We start from the raw sequence: 19,874 nt of genomic DNA, 5'->3' as shown, positions 1-19,874 counted from the left end.
TGTTAGAACATGTGGTTTCAATCATCATACACAATGACATGATAGATTGTGATCTTATTCAGAGCCTTATTCAAACACTATTAGAACAATATTTAAATTTTTTTCCAATTACGTTCGAAAGCAAATAAGAAGATATTTCACCAATTAATACTATTATCAGATTCTCATTAAATGTTCAATTACAATTGGAACACATCCAACAATTTTTTTATTAATAAAAAAATTCAACATCAATTCAAGATAAGCTCTAGATAAGTTATAGATATATTTAATTTATTTTGAGATAAATATAATAAATATTATGTCTATTTTTAAATAAATTTAATAACTTAATAATTCATTATAATTAATTTTTCAGTTTTTTTCTAAATATTACTCATTTAAAATTAGTAGGACAGCCTGTCGACCGTAATCCAAAAGGACTGCCTTGATGGATCTCTAGCAGTCAAACAGAACCCACATTAATTAAGCTATAAAATAGAAGAATTTGATCTGAGATGAAGACCGCACTTTGGAACATCCGGATGTTGGACAACGCTCTTCTGATTATATATATATATATATATTTCAGTTCATTCGATTCATGGAAGCGGTTGTGTTATCCAGCGCCTGAAAAGTTTTCTCTTTCCCCTCCCCAATACGAAGAGGCTTCGTTCATCTTCCATCTTCCATCTTCCATCTTCCGAGCTTCTCTAAAATTTTCTGGTTTTTTTAGGGAATCAGAAAGACCGGTGGAAAGGTTTCTTGAGGTATTCGATTAGGGTATTGGCTTTTGAATATGTCGATTTAGTGGAGTTCTCCTTCTTTTGGTTTTCTTTTCAGTTACAAATATATTATTGTTGGTGTTTATTTTCTTTATGAATTGTTAGTGGAGATGATGCGAAGGCGTCTATCGAAGCTCCTTTGGCAGAGTTTGGGATCCCAGCGTTCTAATTATTCGGTAACTTTTTTTTTACCGAAGTGCCTTGATTATGATTATTTCTTCAAATTTTTTACTTTACTCCGAACATGGAATGACTTTGTTTACTGTAATATTGAGGTTGTTACTGGTGAGTTGATGAGTAATTGCTAATTGTTCATAAGGGCTAGAAAGGGCTTAACCTAGTGCATGAAGCTTCTGCAAATGTTGGGATTAGGGAGAGGCCCTTGATGTAGGCAATCTTATCCCTGAATTTACAGAGAGGCTGTTTTCATTTCGTGAAAACAAAAAAGGGCATACCCATTTCTTGATGCTTCCGCCAATGTGCTAGGGAGGAGTTGTTATATGCAGTCTTATCCCTACATTGCATGGAGAGGTTGTTATACCGTTTTTCTAAAGATTAATTATTCTGTGAGGACGCCGAACGCCATCTGGAGACCAACCAAAAAACGTCACGTCACCCGTGCACTTGGTACCGTGGCTCGGTTTCGCCAACGTGACGCATTCTGGGTGATCTCCGAATGACATTCTGTGTCCGGTCTTCGCACAAAATAATTTCTCCTTTCTAAAAGGCCATTAGATATTTGTCATAATGAGATTGAATAGAAGTAAAAGGCTTCCTTTTTTGAAAAAAAGTTTTGCTTTTCTTAGGGGATGTTTAGTTACAAGTAGGATTTAGTAAATCTTAAAAATTCAAATTGAATAAACAGTAAGGAGAAGTGGTAAGTCTCTTAAGTACTATTTTTTTGAGGGTTTACTAAATTTGAGATTTATCCGAAAATGGGATTTAAGAAGGCAATTGAATTTATGTGATTCAAAAAATTATTTGGCAAGATTTAGCCTAAAGCCTATTCAAATCTGAGCTAAATCTTAAATATGGTTTAAATAAAGCTGTTTGCTTTAAAATTATGGTTGCCCTTATTTGTTTTAAAATTGTCTTATTTTATACTTTAAAGTAAGGCATTGTTTGATGATGTGATTCCCAATTATTTACGTTGACTTAAGGATTTTCCTTTTTGATTAGGTTTTAGCAAATTGACCACATTAGTCAAAAAATCATAACTTCCCCTTGAGAGTTAGGAGAAATGTTGTTCGGATGTTTGCTAGTTATTTTATGATGTAGTTGATATGCAATCTCAAGAGTTGAATAATCGTTTCTCTTAGATCAGTGTTGAGTTATTTTTTTTATGCATACATAATATGTTGAAAAGCTTGTAAGCATAGGTCAATTCATCAATCATAATAAAATACAAGATTTTATTTTGAATTATTTATTATCCATTTTATTTTTTAATTATTAATTTATTTACATGATAAATTTGCTCAACCTTAAAGGGGTGGTTGGTTTCACCCCTATCTTCTGGTTCACTTTAGGCTACACTCAGTGAACTTAACTTAAAATGATTTAAAATACTTTGTGATTATTTATTGATCTGCTCAAACAGGTGGAGGCTTTAAGGTTTAACTTAGATGGTGTGACCAACTGTCCTTTCAAAAGCAGAAATAATGATATTCGGAGTACTAACTGTGATGGACCAGGCTGCCCAAAGGTAATGAGATATGCAACTTCATGCGCCACATGGTCAGAATTATCACAAGAAGCTCACCCTGCTTCTGATATGTTAGTTGATTCATTTGGGAGGTTCCATAATTATTTGAGAATTTCTCTAACAGAGCGCTGCAATCTTAGATGCCAATATTGCATGCCTGTAGAAGGCGTTGAGTTAACACCAAATTCTCATTTATTAAGTTCTGATGAAATAATTCGATTAGCCAATCTTTTTGTCAATTCTGGAGTAGATAAGATCCGCTTAACAGGGGGAGAGCCAACTATTAGGAAAGACATTGAAGAAATATGCCTCCAACTTTCTCGCTTGAAAGGATTGAAAACACTAGCGATGACTACTAATGGAATTGTTTTAGCAAAGAAGATCCCGAAGTTAAAAGAGTGTGGACTCGGTGTGATAAATATCAGCCTAGATACATTAGTTCCAGCAAAGTTTGAATTGTTGACAAGGCGTAAAGGACATGAAAGAGTCATGGAGTCCATCACTGCTGCGGTGGAGTATGGATTTAATCCTGTTAAAGTATGCTATTGCCTGTTCACGTTTTCTTTCAGTCTTCTCCACACAAATTAAATCCGCCATTATTTTATGACTTCCCCTACCTCCTAATACTTGGGAAAATGTTGGTGTAAAACGCACTTTGCAGGTCAATTGCGTTGTAATGAGGGGAATAAATGATGATGAGATTTGCGACTTTGTGGAATTGACTCGTGAAAAGCCAATTAATGTGAGATTTATAGAATTTATGCCATTCGATGGAAATGTGTGGAATATTAAAAAGTTAGTTCCTTATGCTGAGATATTGGATAAAGTGGTAAGGTAAATTTGAATTTTATATCTGTTTATCATTATAGCGTCAATGAACATTTATCCACATGATGAGAATAGGACTTGAATTTTTTTATTGGATCAGAAACAACGATTTGAAGGTGTGAAAAGGCTTACAGATCATCCTTCTGATACAGCCAAGAACTTCATGATAGATGGTCATCATGGAACAATCTCATTTATCACATCAATGACTGACCATTTCTGTGCTGGTTGCAACAGATTGAGGCTATTGGCTGATGGAAACTTGAAAGTGTGCCTCTTCGGTCCATCTGAGGTATGTCAGAACATTTTCATTCATTTTATTGGTTTTTTGGATAAGCTCATTGCGCTATTTTTATTCAGTCATTCCTATGTGCTGTTGCAACTCTTTTGTTTGAAATAATCGTCTCAATTATCTGCAACTTGAAATCGACAAGTGAAAATTCAAGAAACATTCTTTAGCATGTTTCAAAGAACCATGCAATATGACTGAGTACATTAGAGACCATTCATGATATCAAATACTTCATTTGCAAATGTGTATATCATCAGACTATTTTGTTAATTGGTTTGTGCAACAAGGCATGGTCGCTTCAGCCAGTCATAGCATACAGATGTATGGAATATATCAACTTACGGAAAATTTATTTAATATTTTTATAAACTAAAAGTAATGGAAAAAGAAGGAATACGAAAAAATAATATAATAATAAAACGTCCCTTATCTTGCCTTTGGAATGCTTATTATATTGGACTATATAATATCACAAATAGTGCAGAAAAGTAGATATATATAAAAGAATTAATTTTTTTGCTTACTTTTTATATAAGGATTGGAGGTATATATTGGCTCCTCCAAGGATGTTAAATATGGAAATAAATCAATGTTAATTACACAAAATAAAATAAAAATTCTAAAAAGGGTGGCCGACAGTTATGTGGAGAAGAGGACTATGCGAATTGAAATCTAAGGGCTATGAGGGAGAAGATCCAATGGCTAAGCTCCTTAATCCGTGTGCTCAAGAATTTGTATTATGATGAGTAGCATAGTGAGGCTCGCAGATTCCAACCCTATGGTAAAAATAGTTGTTTGATGTGTGGAGGCGGAAGAGTGGGTCCCACGGTCTTCTGCACCACCTAGACTGTAAGATCTACCATTCTAAGTTGCAAACAATGTTTTTAAATGTTAGATTATCGAATCATTTGGTGAATATGCTAGTGAGTTAACTCCCAGTTGGCTCATATAAAGTGCAGATTAACCCACTTTCTAATTTTTCTCTATGAATTGTCTATGAGCCTCCACATATTTGGTGTTATCGTGTTGTACTGGATTATGATCAATTCTGATGAAAGATTTATTATCATAGTATATTTTCGTATATTATCCTACTTTTTACAGGGAATTACTTTTTGGAACCTTAATTTAAGGTTAATGAGCACTCTAAAATCTTTAAGGCCGAATTCGTTATGCTTGTGCATATATTGAGTGATGAGACTCGTCGTGAATGGGATGCCTGGATGGGTGTGAGATAGATTAGTTAATTTTTCAACTAATATTTGATATTATCGTCTATTTCTATCCCTTCTTCATCGCTGTCCAATTTCTGACTTGATTCAATTGGGGTTTTACAAGATTTATAATTAGTCATTTTTGTTTCTTTTGACAGATTTATGACATATTTTTGTTGAAAGAGAAATATTCCTTGTTCTAATTGAGTGACTTTTATATCTAAAAATTATTTGAGTTTGTCCAACTTCTTTATCTAAAATTCTCCATCAAGTGTTTTCCTGAGAGACTCCTTTTCATTAATGTTATCACATGTAACAATTATATCATGAACATATAAAATGAGAATTCAAAACTTATCGATTAGTGGATTATTTTATGAAAGTGTATAATTTCTGTCTTTATTTATATCCAGCTCTAATCATGATTTTTGTAAATCTTTCAAACCATACCCTTAGAGATTGTTTAAATCCATATAGAGTCTCCTTTAATTTGTACATTTTATTTTTTGTGAAAGATCTATTGAAACCCGATGGTAGATCCACATAAACTTTTTCTTCAACATTTCCATGTATGAAAGAATTATTTGCATCATATTATTATATAAACCACCTAGATTAGCAACTACAAAAATTAGAATGCAAATTGTATTCATTTTTGCAACAAGAACAAAAGTTTATTTATAATCAATTATATAAGATTTAGTATATTCTTTTACTACTAATTTTACTTTATGTTGTTGTAAATTCTCGTATGCACTATATTTTACCATAATAAATCACTTGCGTTCTTCAATTTTCTTTCCTTTTGATAATTTGGCGATTTCTCAAATGTGATTTTTTTTCTAGGGCATTTATCTTTCTCTCATGACTTCTTCTGATTCTTATTTTCAGGTGTCTCAAGTTTTATGGTATTGTAATGAAATTGGAATAGATATTTGTAAGGAATGTTGATGTGATACAAACATGAATTGCAAGGAAATAATAAAATTATTATAAGCTTGCCATTTTAAGATTAATGATCCACAATAATTAATTTTAAGAACTCTCGATTGACGTTTTGCTTTTGCATGTAGTTACAATTTTAGGAGAACGGAACAACTTAAAATAATATCAGAAAAAAAATACAATAAAACTAAATGTGACGTAATAAGAATCCACAGTTTAATATTTAGAGCTTTTCACCTAGAGTTTTCTTTCTCACTCACATTCTATGAGAGACTTTAGCGGAGAAAGACTTTCAGCAATCCAAATGACTCCACCAAGAAAGTTAGGAAGCCGACGGTCTTTATCCACGGAAAGGTAGTCGAAGGAGGCACAGGTGGACGTCCGACAAGTTGCTACTGTCTGGAGGGTTGTTGTTTGTTAATAGTCTCGGCTAGGTGGAAGAGTATATGGTCGACGTAATCTTCTAACTCCCAGTTGAGGTCGAAGAATGGCGACTGATGGAAATCAATTTATTCTTGAGAATCGTACGCGAATCCGTGGTCGACTTCAGGATCAACCATCCATGAATATGGGAGACTCCTTTATTGGGATCCTTAGAGGAGCTGACGGCTTGTTATGGGATAAGGGAGAGGAGGAGCCCGCGGTTGGTGTTCGGGTAGAGAGGGAAAGAGAGGGGAACGGCTAGGGTTTATGTGGGAACTTCTTGGGTTTAGGGCTAGGGAGGTGGAAGAGATGAATTAGAAAAATCTGAATTTAATTTCAGATTTTTCCAAGGGAGGGAAAGGGATTAATTTGAATTCCAAATTATCCCAAATTGGGCTATAGGGGTCGGCGGCTTAGGAGGGAATTATGGGGGAGTTTAATTGGGGCTAGGGATTAATTGTAGAGAGTAAAGGTAATGGTAAGGGGGGTGGCCATATGAAGAGGGAGAAAGGGGTCTAGATTCAATGTATGTGGGCCATATGCATTAATTGGAGATTGGAATTAAATCTGAATTTAATTTTATATTTAATGTAATTGGGGAGGTTTCCTAATTAAGGATCATCAAAGAGGAAAGTATTTGAAATTCCAATATATAATTGATTTGAAATAAATACACTTTTCAAATTGATATGAGTTATTTTAGGAAAGGAATTAAAGGGAATTTGAATTTTGAAATTCAAAATTCATGGGGCATTTGGAGGGGCGGCCGGCGGCAAGGGGCCAAGGGGAGGCCGGCGGCGATGGGCTTTGGAGGGGTGGCCGGCAGCTAGGGGAGCCAACAGGAGGCTGGTGGCTATGGGACGGGGAGGGACTCGGTTAGGGAAGAAGAGGAGGGGAAATTGGGGGAGAGCAGGCCGGTGGATGGGGAAAAGGTGAGGTGGCCGGATGTACGGAGGGGGAAAGGAGAAAGATGAGCCGCGAGTCTCAGACTCTTCCAAAGACTGAAGGGTATTGCAATCACCCTCACCTAGGATTCTCTTTCTTCTCTCAAAACTCACAACAATGAAGAAGAGAAAAGCTCAAAATTTTATTCATCAAATCATCATCCCAAATACAATAGAAGGGGCCTTTTGATATAGGCCTCAACATGACAAAAGAAAAAGGACTGCAATGCCCATTTGGCTACAATAGCAAACTAACTACCCATAGGGATAAGATAGGAAAAACTGAAATATAAAAATAAACAATATATAAAATGCATAAAAAAATAAAGGCTCCTGATCGTGGCTGTTGATCTCGGAAGCCTTCTCTGATAAACACGCTAAAATCTCTTGCTGATATCCTTATCAAATATCTTATGTGCAGGGGAATAATTTTTTTAAAGAATGTGTATTGGGACATAAGATAATAGGGATTTTTTTCATCCCCAATGGTTGAAATATTTGATGTTCGAGTACGATATGAAAATAATATATTATCCTGAATGATAAAAATATTCTTTTGATATGGACTCAGTAATATAGATTGCATTTTTATTTGATGCTTGGAATTTTTTTCCTACATAATAGATTTGATTGAATATGATAAGTGAATTGAATGAGACTTACGAACTTGAAACCTCACCCAAGATAGCCCAAACTCTGGTCTTACAATACTACCTAAAAAGACTGGCCAGCTAAACTCATCCAAGTATTTTTAAAATCATATAAGTTTGGCCTTAATACATATGTAAGACATGTTAGACTATTTTGAATTTAGAAAAGCAGATTTACAACTTTCTCATTTAAGCTAAAATGTTTGATCGTGAGAGCATGCACATGCTAACTCACAATGCAATTTATTGTTATCTAGTCTTTAATGTGAGGACTTTGTTTTTATATGAGACTCACATGACTATATATATGATGTTCATCAGTTAAGTACATGGGTTTGATGTTGATTTATAAGCACACATTTATAGATAAACAACCACTCAAATGCCGAGTTGCAAATTATTATCCATAAGAACGTTTTGGATTTCATTTAATTAGAAAAAGTTAGCTTATTCTCATATAAGTTATGCAATTTTATTTGGAAAATATTATCTTATTTGTTTTAATAAAAAGAAATTTAAAGTAAACAAGCAATCAAGTATAAAAGAAATCAACTGCAAAATAATATACAAGTCTTTTATTACAGTAAAAAAAAAAATAGTTGAGTTGCCTGTCTAATGCAACTTAGTTAAATTTAGATTTGGCCTATGAATCTGTAAGCTTTGACTCTGATGTGTCTTGGTCTTCAATTTGAGATTCTTTTTTTTTTTTTTTTTTTTTTTTTTTTTTTTTTTTTTTTTTTTTTTTGTTCATCGTTCCTTTAGCTGTTTTACATTGATGTACATGATGTTCTAACTCTATAATTATACTTGAAAAGTAAAAAAATGGACTTTTCCTTGCAAGTCAAATGTTAGGAAACATGTAATATGTAATAAGTTTAATCACAAATTACTTGACATTTATACTGTCAAACTAATTTCCATCCGGTTGGTCATGCATGCTAAAGGCTTTTCGCTTAAAAACAATATTTTAAAGTAAGTTATATTAAATGATAATTATTTAATTATTTTCTTGTTTTTAGTATGGACACCTTCATAAAAACCAAAGATATATCTATCCTGACACTTAAGGGTAATTGCTCACAATATAGACAATCCATCAATCATTTCACACCAATCATCACAATCATATGAATAGAAAAAGAAAAATTCATAATCCTAGGATGTCAAAGGGATTGTGGATCTAGTGTGTGCTGGCTCATGTGATGTGACACTATGATTGGATGCTTTGTTTTATTAAGGAGTAGGAAGATAGTTAATTTTAATCCTAGGATTGTTTTATTTTAAGTTATTTGTGACTTAAGCTTTTATCTAGATTTTAAATGTATTTTATATTCTTTAAAGGTTATGAAGAACTCGTGGGATGACCTTTTTTTTTTTTGAGGCAAATCTATCATTCATAGAATCCTAAGATCCAATGACATTGACATTCCACCTTTTGGGATAGAATGACACCTCATTATATCAAATGAAGCCTTAGTGTTTTTTATGGATTTTAGTTACTCTTAATATTTTATAAGAGAGAGAGGTTTGTTGAAAATAGTAAAGTAAACTTGTTTAAGGGTTTCATTTAGGAATTGGTGAAATTATTTTCATTGGGTAAGATGAATTTCAAATAAAGGCTCTTAAAACATACTTGTATGTTTGAGTTTTTAATTTTATGTGGAAGATGAGATCATTTATTTTAGCTAATTGATGAAAATCTAGAGTTTAGGTCTATATAAAGAGACTACATATTTGATTTGGTCAAGATGATGAGTTATAAGCACTATTCATGAAGAAAAATGACTCCTAAAAAGGTTTATATTTCTAAAGACTGTTTTGGATTCATTAAAATAGGAAGGATCAATCCTATGACTTTGGGAGCAAGGATTTAGGTTTCGTTTGGGACGGCTTTTTTATTGCTTCTTAAAGCAGCTTTCTAGTACAAAAAATTTAATTTTTATACTAAAAGCTGCTTCAAGAAGCAGAAAAAAAGCTGTCCCAAACGAAGCCTTAATTTTATATCAAAGGGCTTTAGAAGTACATGGAATGATTTTGAGTTTTAGAAAATTTTCAAAGCTCTAGATTTTTTATTATCTCATTTAATTATTTAATTTAAAAATGAATAAATAAGCGTAAATAATTCAAAAATAAGATGTAATACAACTTATGGATCTTTGAGGGTCCATAAAATACCCCAAATTAGTTTCCCAAACCTCTATAATTAAATGAGCATATTTAATGATTTTTCGAAATTTTAGGAAAGTGAGAGCCCTAGCAAAAAAGGGCCCGCCACATTAACATAACATGTACTAGTCAAGTGCATAGTCATTGGTTTGGGATCCAATGACTACGAATAGGGTGAAGGATGGCTCCAATCTGAATGCATTTTCATTCATTTGGGGACACAAATCCCATAAATCGGTGCATTGTCACCCATTTCTTTGAGTTCTCAAATGAGAAAAACCAATAGGAAATCACGCTATTTCTATGGGTTTACGAGAAGGGCAACAAAGGATGTACGTTGAAATTCTAATTTAAGGGTGATCTAAATGGACCTAAGGCTCATGGAGGTTGCCATAGACACAATCATAGCCATACGACCTAGATTACCTAAGCTGAAGAATGTACCTCATTGGAGCTAACCCAATGTTTTTCAGCCGTAGTACTTTCATCTAGAAGAGATAAAAGCAATGAGAAGCAGAGTCTTATGATTTACTGGAGCTTGAACCGCATATTTAATGACTTGCAGTAAAGTGCACATTTTACTGTTCTACATTAGAATATGTAAAGTACTAATTGAGCCAACTTAAACATCTTAGAATTTTCGTGCACTTTTTATCTGATTGTTTTACAACACTTCAGATGCTGAAATTTCCATTTACCTCTCATTCCTCATGAAATTTACAACTCTATTTTCACTTCGTTTGATATTGTCCTTAAAACTCACTGTCATGCTACTGATGCACTCTAATTATGCTTCCGCTCAAAATTTTATGGAGTTATGAGGTCACGGGTTAGCTATAGGCAACTATCAAAATTAGAAATTTCGTGTTTTAGACTGTCATGTATCTTTTATTACAGTTCATTTATGTGTGACTTCCAGGTCAGCTTAAGAGATCCACTTCGTGCTGGTGTTGATGATCTTGGACTAAAGGAGATAATTGGAGCTGCGGTATGAATTTATCTGCTTCATATCTTGTTATGCTCTCTTGTAGAAGTTATTCTTCAGTGATTTTTTTAGCATATTGCCTGCCATAAATTTGCAGCATGATCTATTCCTTTGTATTGTACGAATATGCATTTTATGTTGGATGACTAAATAGAATTGCACTTGAAACTATACGTAGTAATTTTCTTGGTGCTTTTTCTGTTTTTCCTATTTCATATCACGTTCTTAATTTAGGATTCGTTTGGTATTGCTACATTGGACCTGAATTTTGAACAGAAAAATTTGAAGGAACTTTCTTATAACAGCTTCTCAACCTCTATTATTATATAAAGGAGAAGTTCAAGCGATGAGGCCTTGGAATTATTTTTTGTGCTCCCGACTAACTTTTGCTCTTTCTCAATATCCGTTTAGATGGGAGCATGAGCTTAATCTTTAATTTATGTAGTTAATGTGTCATTATAATAATTGTTATTGCTGTTGTTTAGGTGAAGAAAAAGAAAGCTGCACATGCTGGAATGCTTGACCTTGCAAAGACAGCAAATAGACCTATGATACATATTGGTGGCTGAGGTATACTATCATCATTATTTCCATTTTTATATTTACGTTTTCTTAAGAAGGCTTGTCTTTTGTGCAATGAAAATGAGAGGACAATCTGCTTAAATTGGAACCTGTTATGGTCTCGGCTGATTCGAGCTAGCTCAATTGCTCTAGGAAGGTGTGATAGAACTGGTGGAATAGAAATAGCTGAATAAGCAGAAGCCAAAAAAAGAGAAGAAAAGAGCTGTGAGGAAGAAGGTCTAAGTTCATTCATTGATTCTCAAAGTTTAGGCCATAAGCTATTTGCTGTCATGTATCTTTATGACAGTTCATTTATGTGTGACTTCCAGGTCAGCTTAAGAGATCCACTTCGTGCTGGTGTTGATGATCTTGGACTAAAGGAGATAATTGGAGCTGCGGTATGAATTTATCTGCTTCATATCTTGTTATGCTCTCTTGTAGAAGTTATTCTTTAGTTATTTTTTTAGCATATTGTCTGCCATAAATTTGCAGCATGATCTATTCCTTTGTATTGTACGAATATGCGTTTTATGTTGGATGACTAAATAGAATTGCACTTGCAACTATATTTACTAGTTTTCTTGGTACTTTTTCTGTTTTTCCTATTTCATATCACGTTCTAATTTAGGATTCGTTTGGTATTGCTCTTCCATTACGTGCATTTGTGGTGGTGTTGCATCCCAGGAGTAAAGCAGGCTACATTGGACCTGAATTTTGAAAAAAAAAATTTGAAGGAACTTTCTTATAATAGCTTCTCAACCTCTATTATCAGGAAAATTATTAGGTGCGGACACCGGACGTAGAGGTACATCCGGACTTCAATAAAATGCCAACACGTATGGTGGACATGTGGACATTCAATTGGATTTAATTTTTAGTTTATATATTTAATGTGTTTGTGGAACTTTAAGCCAAGCGCACCAAAAGCATAGATGAAGCGCAGAAAAAAAACGTAACAAAAGAGCAGTCAAAGCGCAACTAAGGCACAGGTAAAGTGCAGGTAAAGCCCAGTCAAAGCGCAGTAAAAAAACGCATCAAAAGAGCAGTCAAAGCGCAATTAAAGCGCAGATAAAGCAACCAAAGTGCACTCGACGTCAAATTTTAAGTGGATGTTCGGACGTATCTCTGCGTCCGGTGTCCGCACCTAATAATCCTATTATCATATAAAGGAGAAGTTCAAGCGATGAGGCTTTGGAATTATTTTTTGTGCTCCCAACTAACCTTTCCTCTTTCTCAATATCCGTTTAGATGGGTGCATGAGCTTAATCTCTAATTTATGTAGCTAATGTGTGTCATTATTATAATTGTTATTGCTTTTGTTTAGGTAAAGAAAAAGAAAGCTGCACATGCTGGAATGCTCGACCTTGCAAAGACAGCAAATAGGCCTATGATACATATTGGTGGCTGAGGTATTCTATCATCATTATTTCCATTTTTATATTTACGTTTTCTTAATAAGGCTTGTCTTTTGTGCAATGAAAATGAGAGGACAATCTGCTTAAATTGGAACCTGTTATGGTCTCGGCTGATTCGAGCTAGCTCAATTGCTCTAGGAAGGTGTGATAGAACTGGTGGAATAGAAATAGCTGAATAAGCAGAAGCCAAAAAAAGAGAAGAAAAGAGCTGTGAGGAAGAAGGTCTAAGTTCATTCATTGATTCTCAAAGTTTAGGCCATAAGCTAATTTATAACCATTTTTTCTCCACAACAACTGATCATTAATACGGCAGGACAAAACAATCGTTCACTATCCTAACGACCTTAATGAAATAAGCCAATGGCAATAATTTTTCCATAAAAGTTATGATGATTTGTGGATATTATACAAGAATTTGTAATAAGAAGTGTTTACACAAAAAAACCAGTTTTTAACAGGAGATAAGACCTCATATGGGAATACATAGTGATAATGGCTTCCCATAAAGCTGTTGTATACGAAATATTTCCTTTGGTTTCTATGTTATGAGCAACTTGTAACAAATAATTGCAAAAATAACCTGTAATTCTGATGTATTCAAAGAATCACAACAAATAAAAAAGGGCCTATAGGAAAACTTATAGCCTGAAAATATCAATTATTTGAAAACAATTTTTTAAGGTGTCTTTTACATTAATAATCTTAAATCTTTTGTTCAAATTTAATTCTCTTGATTTTGTTGCTGAGATTTGAGGATCATTTTAAGACCTCTGAATAAGGTGTTTCAAAAATTTACACACGTCCATGCAAGACTTTTGATAGGAAACACTTGAAGATTTCAAGTAAATCCTATCAATTTCAGAAAACAACGAGAAAACTCTTCCAAACTCCAAATGAAAAATCAGAAAAATAGAAATTTTATTGTGATAATCAAACTAACAGAAGAAAAAATAACAAGATACAATTGATCTTGTATTCGAGAGGAGGATCTATCTCTCCCAAATCTCTAGACGCTGCTAGAGCCCAAAAGAAAACCTAAATCTATGAGATCTCAAATTTCAACCAAATTCAAGACGTCCTAACCCTAGGAAAATAAACTATTTAATGCATACAATCCAAAAGGAAATCTCTAAACAGTCCCTACATTCAAATTCCCCTCCTAAATCCCTCAAAAATCTTTCCTAAACCACTACATGGGATCCGGCGGTTCGGTTGGTAGTACAAAGAGGCGGAAAAAAGTCCGGTTGTATTTTGCGTGATCCAGTCCATACGGGGTTGGGCTGGTCCAATGGACCGGTCTAACAATTTTGCCGAGTAGCAACCCTTTTTATTGGTTTTACAGTATGGAAATGTTGCTTCTCCACTGCTTTTCAAGTTGTCACGCAACGATTTGATTTGACTTGGAAACACACATTGGAACTTAATACTTTTGTGTGTGTACCCCACGGCAGTTAAGCAGCAGCTAGTCCATCTTATGAGAGTTGCAATTATTTTTTTTCTTTCATTACAATACAACATCACTGTTGACCTGCTTACTATATCCAATGGAAAACAACAAAAAAGGGGGCTCAAAATCATACCTTGCCCGACGGATCCCAGAATTCTGCCGAAATCCTCCGCAAAACACGCCTGAAATCTCGTCAAAATCCCTGTGCATTCGGCACAGTTAGCATCTCCTCGCGGGATTCCCGTATGAAGCTCCTCGTTCGTTGTTCTCCGAGGCCTTTAAAAGCAACCAAACCCCTCCTCTTCGGCTGCTCACGATCTCTGCTTCTCACTCGCCTCTTCCATTCGCTGCTCTGTCCCGAAGCATCTCCCCTCTCCGACACCTTGCTCTTCCTCCCGTCAAACCCGAACTCCACCTCTTCCTGTGCCGACCCCAAGCCGAGAGAGAGAGAGAGAGAGAGAGAGAGAGAGAGAGAGAGAGAGGAAGAGATCATTCTCCTTACCTGTGCAACCCGACGCCCCATCCACGACTCCTCTCTGCTTGCCGAAGCCGACTCCTCCCTCTACCCTTGCCCGATCTCCTAAACCGACCCATTAGGTATAGTTATTATTATTATTATTATATTTAATTAAATTAATTATAATTAAATATTTAATTATATTTGATATAAGCTTTTCTTAGCGTGCTAGGATGGGAATCTGGTGTGACGTATACGATGAAGTAGGGATATCCATAAGTACCCGCTTGAGGGAAAATAATTGTTTTTCTTTTGTAACAGGTACCGAAGACCCATACACGCCTTTCTCTGGCGTGGTGGGGAATAAAAATTATTACGGCCGCGGTGCCCTCTTTTGAGGGCACCTATCGTGCACGCTTTTCTCTAGCGTGGCGGGAGGCTCAGTTTTCTGTAGTTTTCCCCTAAACGGGGGGAGACGTCGGAAGGCTGCCGAAATTTCGGGTAAATGCAATTTGTACTTGGGACAATTTGGAGCTTTACTTGGACATTGATTGGAGCATCAAATGGACTTAATTCAAACTCAAACAATCTAATAACTTCAAGTGCAAGCGAAACAAAGAATGGCTCGAATTCAAGTGAACTACAGGGGACTTATGAACTCGGACCAGATTGAACAACAGTGAACAATTTGAACATGCAATCAAACTTGCAAAGAAGCAGAGAACTTATAAACAAGGATAGAACTTAAATGATCTCGAACTCAAAAGAGAACAAAACTTGGATTGAACTTGCAAATGACTACAAGAGCTCAAACTTGAATTAATTTGTGGACAATAAAAAAACTTGTAATTTTGTAAAGTTATTACTTCAAATGAAATCCAAGTCAAGAACCAAATGACAACAATCAATGACATGAAGTTTCCCATAAAATTAAGAGTCCCCATGGAGATGCCAACTAGCAATAATGCAAAGATCTTCAAATAAGTAGCCCCCTCGATCATTTAAATGTATTCAAATCAATGCCATACATTGAAGTGAGAATTCATGCATAAGCCCCTTACACTTGTGAGAGTCATGTGGATTAGAATAAAGACATTGAGGATAATATCAAGTTCCTTACACTTGCCATAAATCAATTTTGAAGGCCAAGAACTCGCAAGTGGGGATTTGGTTGCAAATAAGAAGAAGATTGTGAAGTTATGATATGGGGGCTATTAGAACCTATGAGATCATTCACAAAATCAAACATGACTTGTCTCCAAGCAATAACCAGTAAGAATCATCATTTCAACTCAATGGTTATCGTACAAGAGCTCCAATAGATGATAATATTGAATGAGTTATGAATATAGTGATACATTTACAAACAATACATGAAGGTATAACAACCTCTATACGAGGTTAAATTGCAAGCATATGTGTCAAATAACCAATGAGCTATAATGCACGCAATAGATAGCTCATAAAAGTGGCGATCATGCAGAATGCATAATGGAAGTGTTAATCCATGAAGAAAGGCTCATGGGTATTGTAAATCTACAAAAGGAGCTACTAACAAAGATATAAGTGAATGTAATAGATCATCAATCAACTTGAAGGCAGATAATGATGGCGGACAAAGATTTACAATATATATGGGCATTTACAAACAAATGTAGATGACATTTCATGTATTCATCAGTCCATCTACGAATGACAACGAACAAAATACAGAAGACCTTCAATAAGTGCAGGCTCTTACGAGTCGTTGCAGGAAATTTGTTGTACCCAAAGTACACGATCTGCAAGAAAACATGAAACAATTATAATGAATGCAGTCATCAACAAATGTAAAGCAGGAGATTAGCTTGTGTACTACAATCTACCTGTTTAAATCGTACAAGTAGTGCACGACAGTCTACCTGTACAAAGCAGCAAACAACTGATCTAGAAGCTACTACGCCACGCCACCGGATCCGCAACGTTCTTGGAGGCGGACAGAAGGCGTTTCACCAATATTTCAAGAATATCCTCACATGTGCACCGTAGTTTGTATACACATATGTACACTAAAAAGGGTAAATACAATCTCAACCCGCATGGGCCCCGGTGAGCGTGTTATTGGTACACACGTGACGTCTAGGGATGCTGCGCGGGTTGACAAGTGAATTCAAGTTCGAAACCGATCCTTCTATACGGGTCAATAGAAGTTGATAGGGTTCGAACCAACAAACAAATATACGGTTGTGGCGACCGTCATATTTATCTTAATACATTCATATTAGGCATTCAATTCCTACAATCAAGAGAATTCACTGATCAAAGGCACAAAGCCTACGAGAAACCTGATCCTCTGTTGACAGCTAGACAGAGTCGACAAGGTTCAAGCTTTAAATGGAAATGCCCCCCAAACACCTCGATGATGGCCGTGTTGATTTCTTATCTCAACTGAAGGGGTTCACAAAATATTTCAAAATGCCCTCAAACTTCTACAAAATTCAAATATTTTTCAAGTGACCTTGAGGTCACCCCGATGATGGCCGTGTTGAATGCAGATCTCAATCAGAGGGGTTCCCAAATATTTTTAAATATCTCCCAAATATTTAAAGTTCATTTCAAATATTTCAAAGATCCACCCAAAATATCCATAAAAATCCAAAAATTCAAAACTCCACAAAAATCCCAAAAGTCCAAAAATGTTTAAAATTGAAATAAATCCATCAACACTTAAAGCAAAGCCCATCCACCCTTCACAACAGTCTGCCGGGGTGGACAAATTCAAATAAACTCTAGCTCATAAAGAGCCAAATGCCTAGTCGAAAATATCACTATGATTCATTCTCAAACATTCTCTTGCCAGTAAGGACGTGGTACGTGTCCTCTAACCGGCAGTTTCGCCGCCAAATGGCACTGCATGTAAACGGTTATGACCCGGGGCCCTCTGAACCGAGTGGTTTTGCCGACAAATGGCACCACAGATAGCGGTTATGGGCAGAGCCAATACGCTCCTTAGTGGCGTTAAATCCTTGAGATATGAATCAATAGGATATGATTGATAGGGCACAAAGCCCTCTGTCAGCTAAGATGGATTTAAATTTGTCCCCTTAGACAAACATTCAACCCCGGTCTACAAGATCTCCTTGAACGAAGCAACCCATGGCTACCGACAAGGATCCTTCTGTCAGGTTGGGTCGACTACCTCCTCTGACTAAGTAGACCAGGGACCACGATGGCCCGGGACGACGGAACCATGGGATCTTGATCGGGTCTATCATCCATTCCCCCACCATCCGCTTTAAGTGAACGATGGTGAAATTTCTATTTTAAATATCAAACTTTTCGAACCTTTTCAAATGCTCAAATTCAAACCAAAATCCCAAATCCAAACCCAATTTCCAATTTTCATACCCAATGCTGCTACTATATGCCAGATAACACGTATTTATACGTATCTGATTGACGACTAGCCTTAATCGAAAGTTCTCTCTCGTGATCGAGAGGGGTAATTAACTATAGGGGCTTGCGCTTATAGGAAACCAGAACTCAGATCATAAAGTCCTCACAAATGAGGGTGAAATCTCTAGGTAGTGTCTTATCTACAAACCCATCTGCCTTCCAAAATTTACCTCGGAACTTATTCAGTTAAAATTCCCTCGCCGAATAAAAAGAAAGCGCGAGCGGAGGCCGGGGCCGAATTTTCGGAGCCCACAATCACCAAATGCAGGCTTTTTTGGATAATAATATTCATCTTCTTTTATTTGTAAAGGTTTGACACTAATTATTTACCTTTTCAAGAAACTTTAGATGGAAAATGCTATATTGCATAAACTCCTTCATAATTTCACAATTATATACGATACACTCGCAATGCAGCTTGTCCAGCTATGTGAGAGTAGCAACGACATATAATATGTAGCTTGTAAAACTTTATTATGCACTTTAGCAATAAGTTCATTGCTGGTAAATAATGTTTTTTTTTTTAAGATGATATAAATTTCTGTTCTTATTATATCGATCATGTGAATATTGGACTTTCTTTAGGTCATTTTTTGCTTTCAATGGCTGAACAACTCTCTTCATTCTTGCTTCAGATGCTCAGAAGACAATGTTTCGTCAAAGATCTGCTGTGTAAGTTTTGTAGATTAATATCTGCATGCCAGAATTAAGATGCTCCCATCAGAAGCGCACTCATGCATTATAATGAACATTAGCCCATAGATATATATATAGAGAGAGAGAATAATCAAAATGATTCACTGGCTCTTTATAAAAGATCAAAGTAGTATCCATTAATATTAAAAGACTATTTTGATCCGTCAACTACTTAAAGAGGAACCAAAATAGTCTCACTATGAGGCTATTTTAGTTCTTTTTTAAGAGCTTGAGAGACCATGACGATCTTTTAATATAGTTGGAGACTATTTTGATCATTCATAAAGAATTAAGGAATCAATTTAATTCTTCTCTCTCTCTCTCTCTCTCATAGCCAAAAAAAATTGATATGTTATTAGCATCTTTCTTATATTTATTTATTGCTTTGGACAAGATGCTGCCCTTGTAAGATTGCTGAGATTTATTTTTTTGGCCTTTACATCCTTTGATTCTGTCAAAAAAAAAGAATTTGACAATGTACTATATTTGTGCAACAGCTGCGGAGGCACTGGCAAAGGATTTCTTCTCCAATCGCTTAACCAGTGCTTGAGGAACATAGTTAACAATTGTGAATATTTGTTTTGTTCGCTGGCCTACAAAAGAAAAAAGCTATGTTTTACTTTGTAGCAGATACATTGAAGAAATAAATCACTTGAAAGACAATGACTTTGTACCCTCTGATTACTACAAGCACATTTGTGAATGCGGCTAATTCAAAGAGAATCAAATTTGAATTATTTTTGTGCTCTTGATGATAGTTAAACTAAAATGTGTGTGTGTATTTTATTTATTTATTATTATTTTTTTTTTTTTTGAGCTGAACGCCTTCTTGTGATTATTTAAGTTGGTGGTCGATATCCCAAGCAAATTGGGGGCATAGCCCAATTCATTAACCATAAAAGGAGGATACATAATAACAAAGATTAAAATGCAAAAACTGAAGCTGC

General features: G+C 35.3%; 1 protein-coding gene across 4 annotated transcripts; it reads left to right on the top strand.

The window, feature by feature from the left end:
- The first annotated feature begins 497 nt into the window (after positions 1-497).
- Positions 498-19,674, top strand: LOC110106457 (GTP 3',8-cyclase, mitochondrial). 4 transcript variants are annotated; one of them, XM_020836378.2, is made up of 9 exons: positions 498-749; positions 870-940; positions 2,365-3,006; positions 3,131-3,303; positions 3,535-3,589; positions 10,851-10,919; positions 11,402-11,486; positions 18,867-18,903; positions 19,425-19,674. In XM_020836378.2, exons 2-7 carry the CDS (start codon positions 875-877, stop codon positions 11,483-11,485), a joined length of 1,089 nt encoding a protein of 362 aa, XP_020692037.1. In that variant the 5' UTR covers positions 498-749; positions 870-874; the 3' UTR covers position 11,486; positions 18,867-18,903; positions 19,425-19,674. The 4 variants fall into 4 exon arrangements, 3 of the variants coding, with proteins under 3 accessions (XP_020692037.1, XP_028553247.1, XP_020692036.1); XM_028697414.1 differs by lacking the exon at positions 11,402-11,486 and adding an exon at positions 12,802-12,886 and having other exon boundaries at positions 500-749; positions 3,131-3,298; positions 3,398-3,589; XR_002304244.2 differs by having other exon boundaries at positions 501-749; positions 3,131-3,298; positions 3,398-3,589; positions 18,817-18,903.
- Positions 19,675-19,874: the final 200 nt, after the last annotated feature.

Source organism: Dendrobium catenatum, unplaced genomic scaffold, assembly GCF_001605985.2.
Source record: "Dendrobium catenatum unplaced genomic scaffold, ASM160598v2 fragScaff_scaffold_925, whole genome shotgun sequence".
Classification (NCBI taxonomy): Eukaryota; Viridiplantae; Streptophyta; class Magnoliopsida; order Asparagales; family Orchidaceae; genus Dendrobium; species Dendrobium catenatum.
The sequence above is the reverse complement of the archived record's forward strand: the minus strand, read 5'-3'. Positions and strand labels throughout refer to the sequence as shown.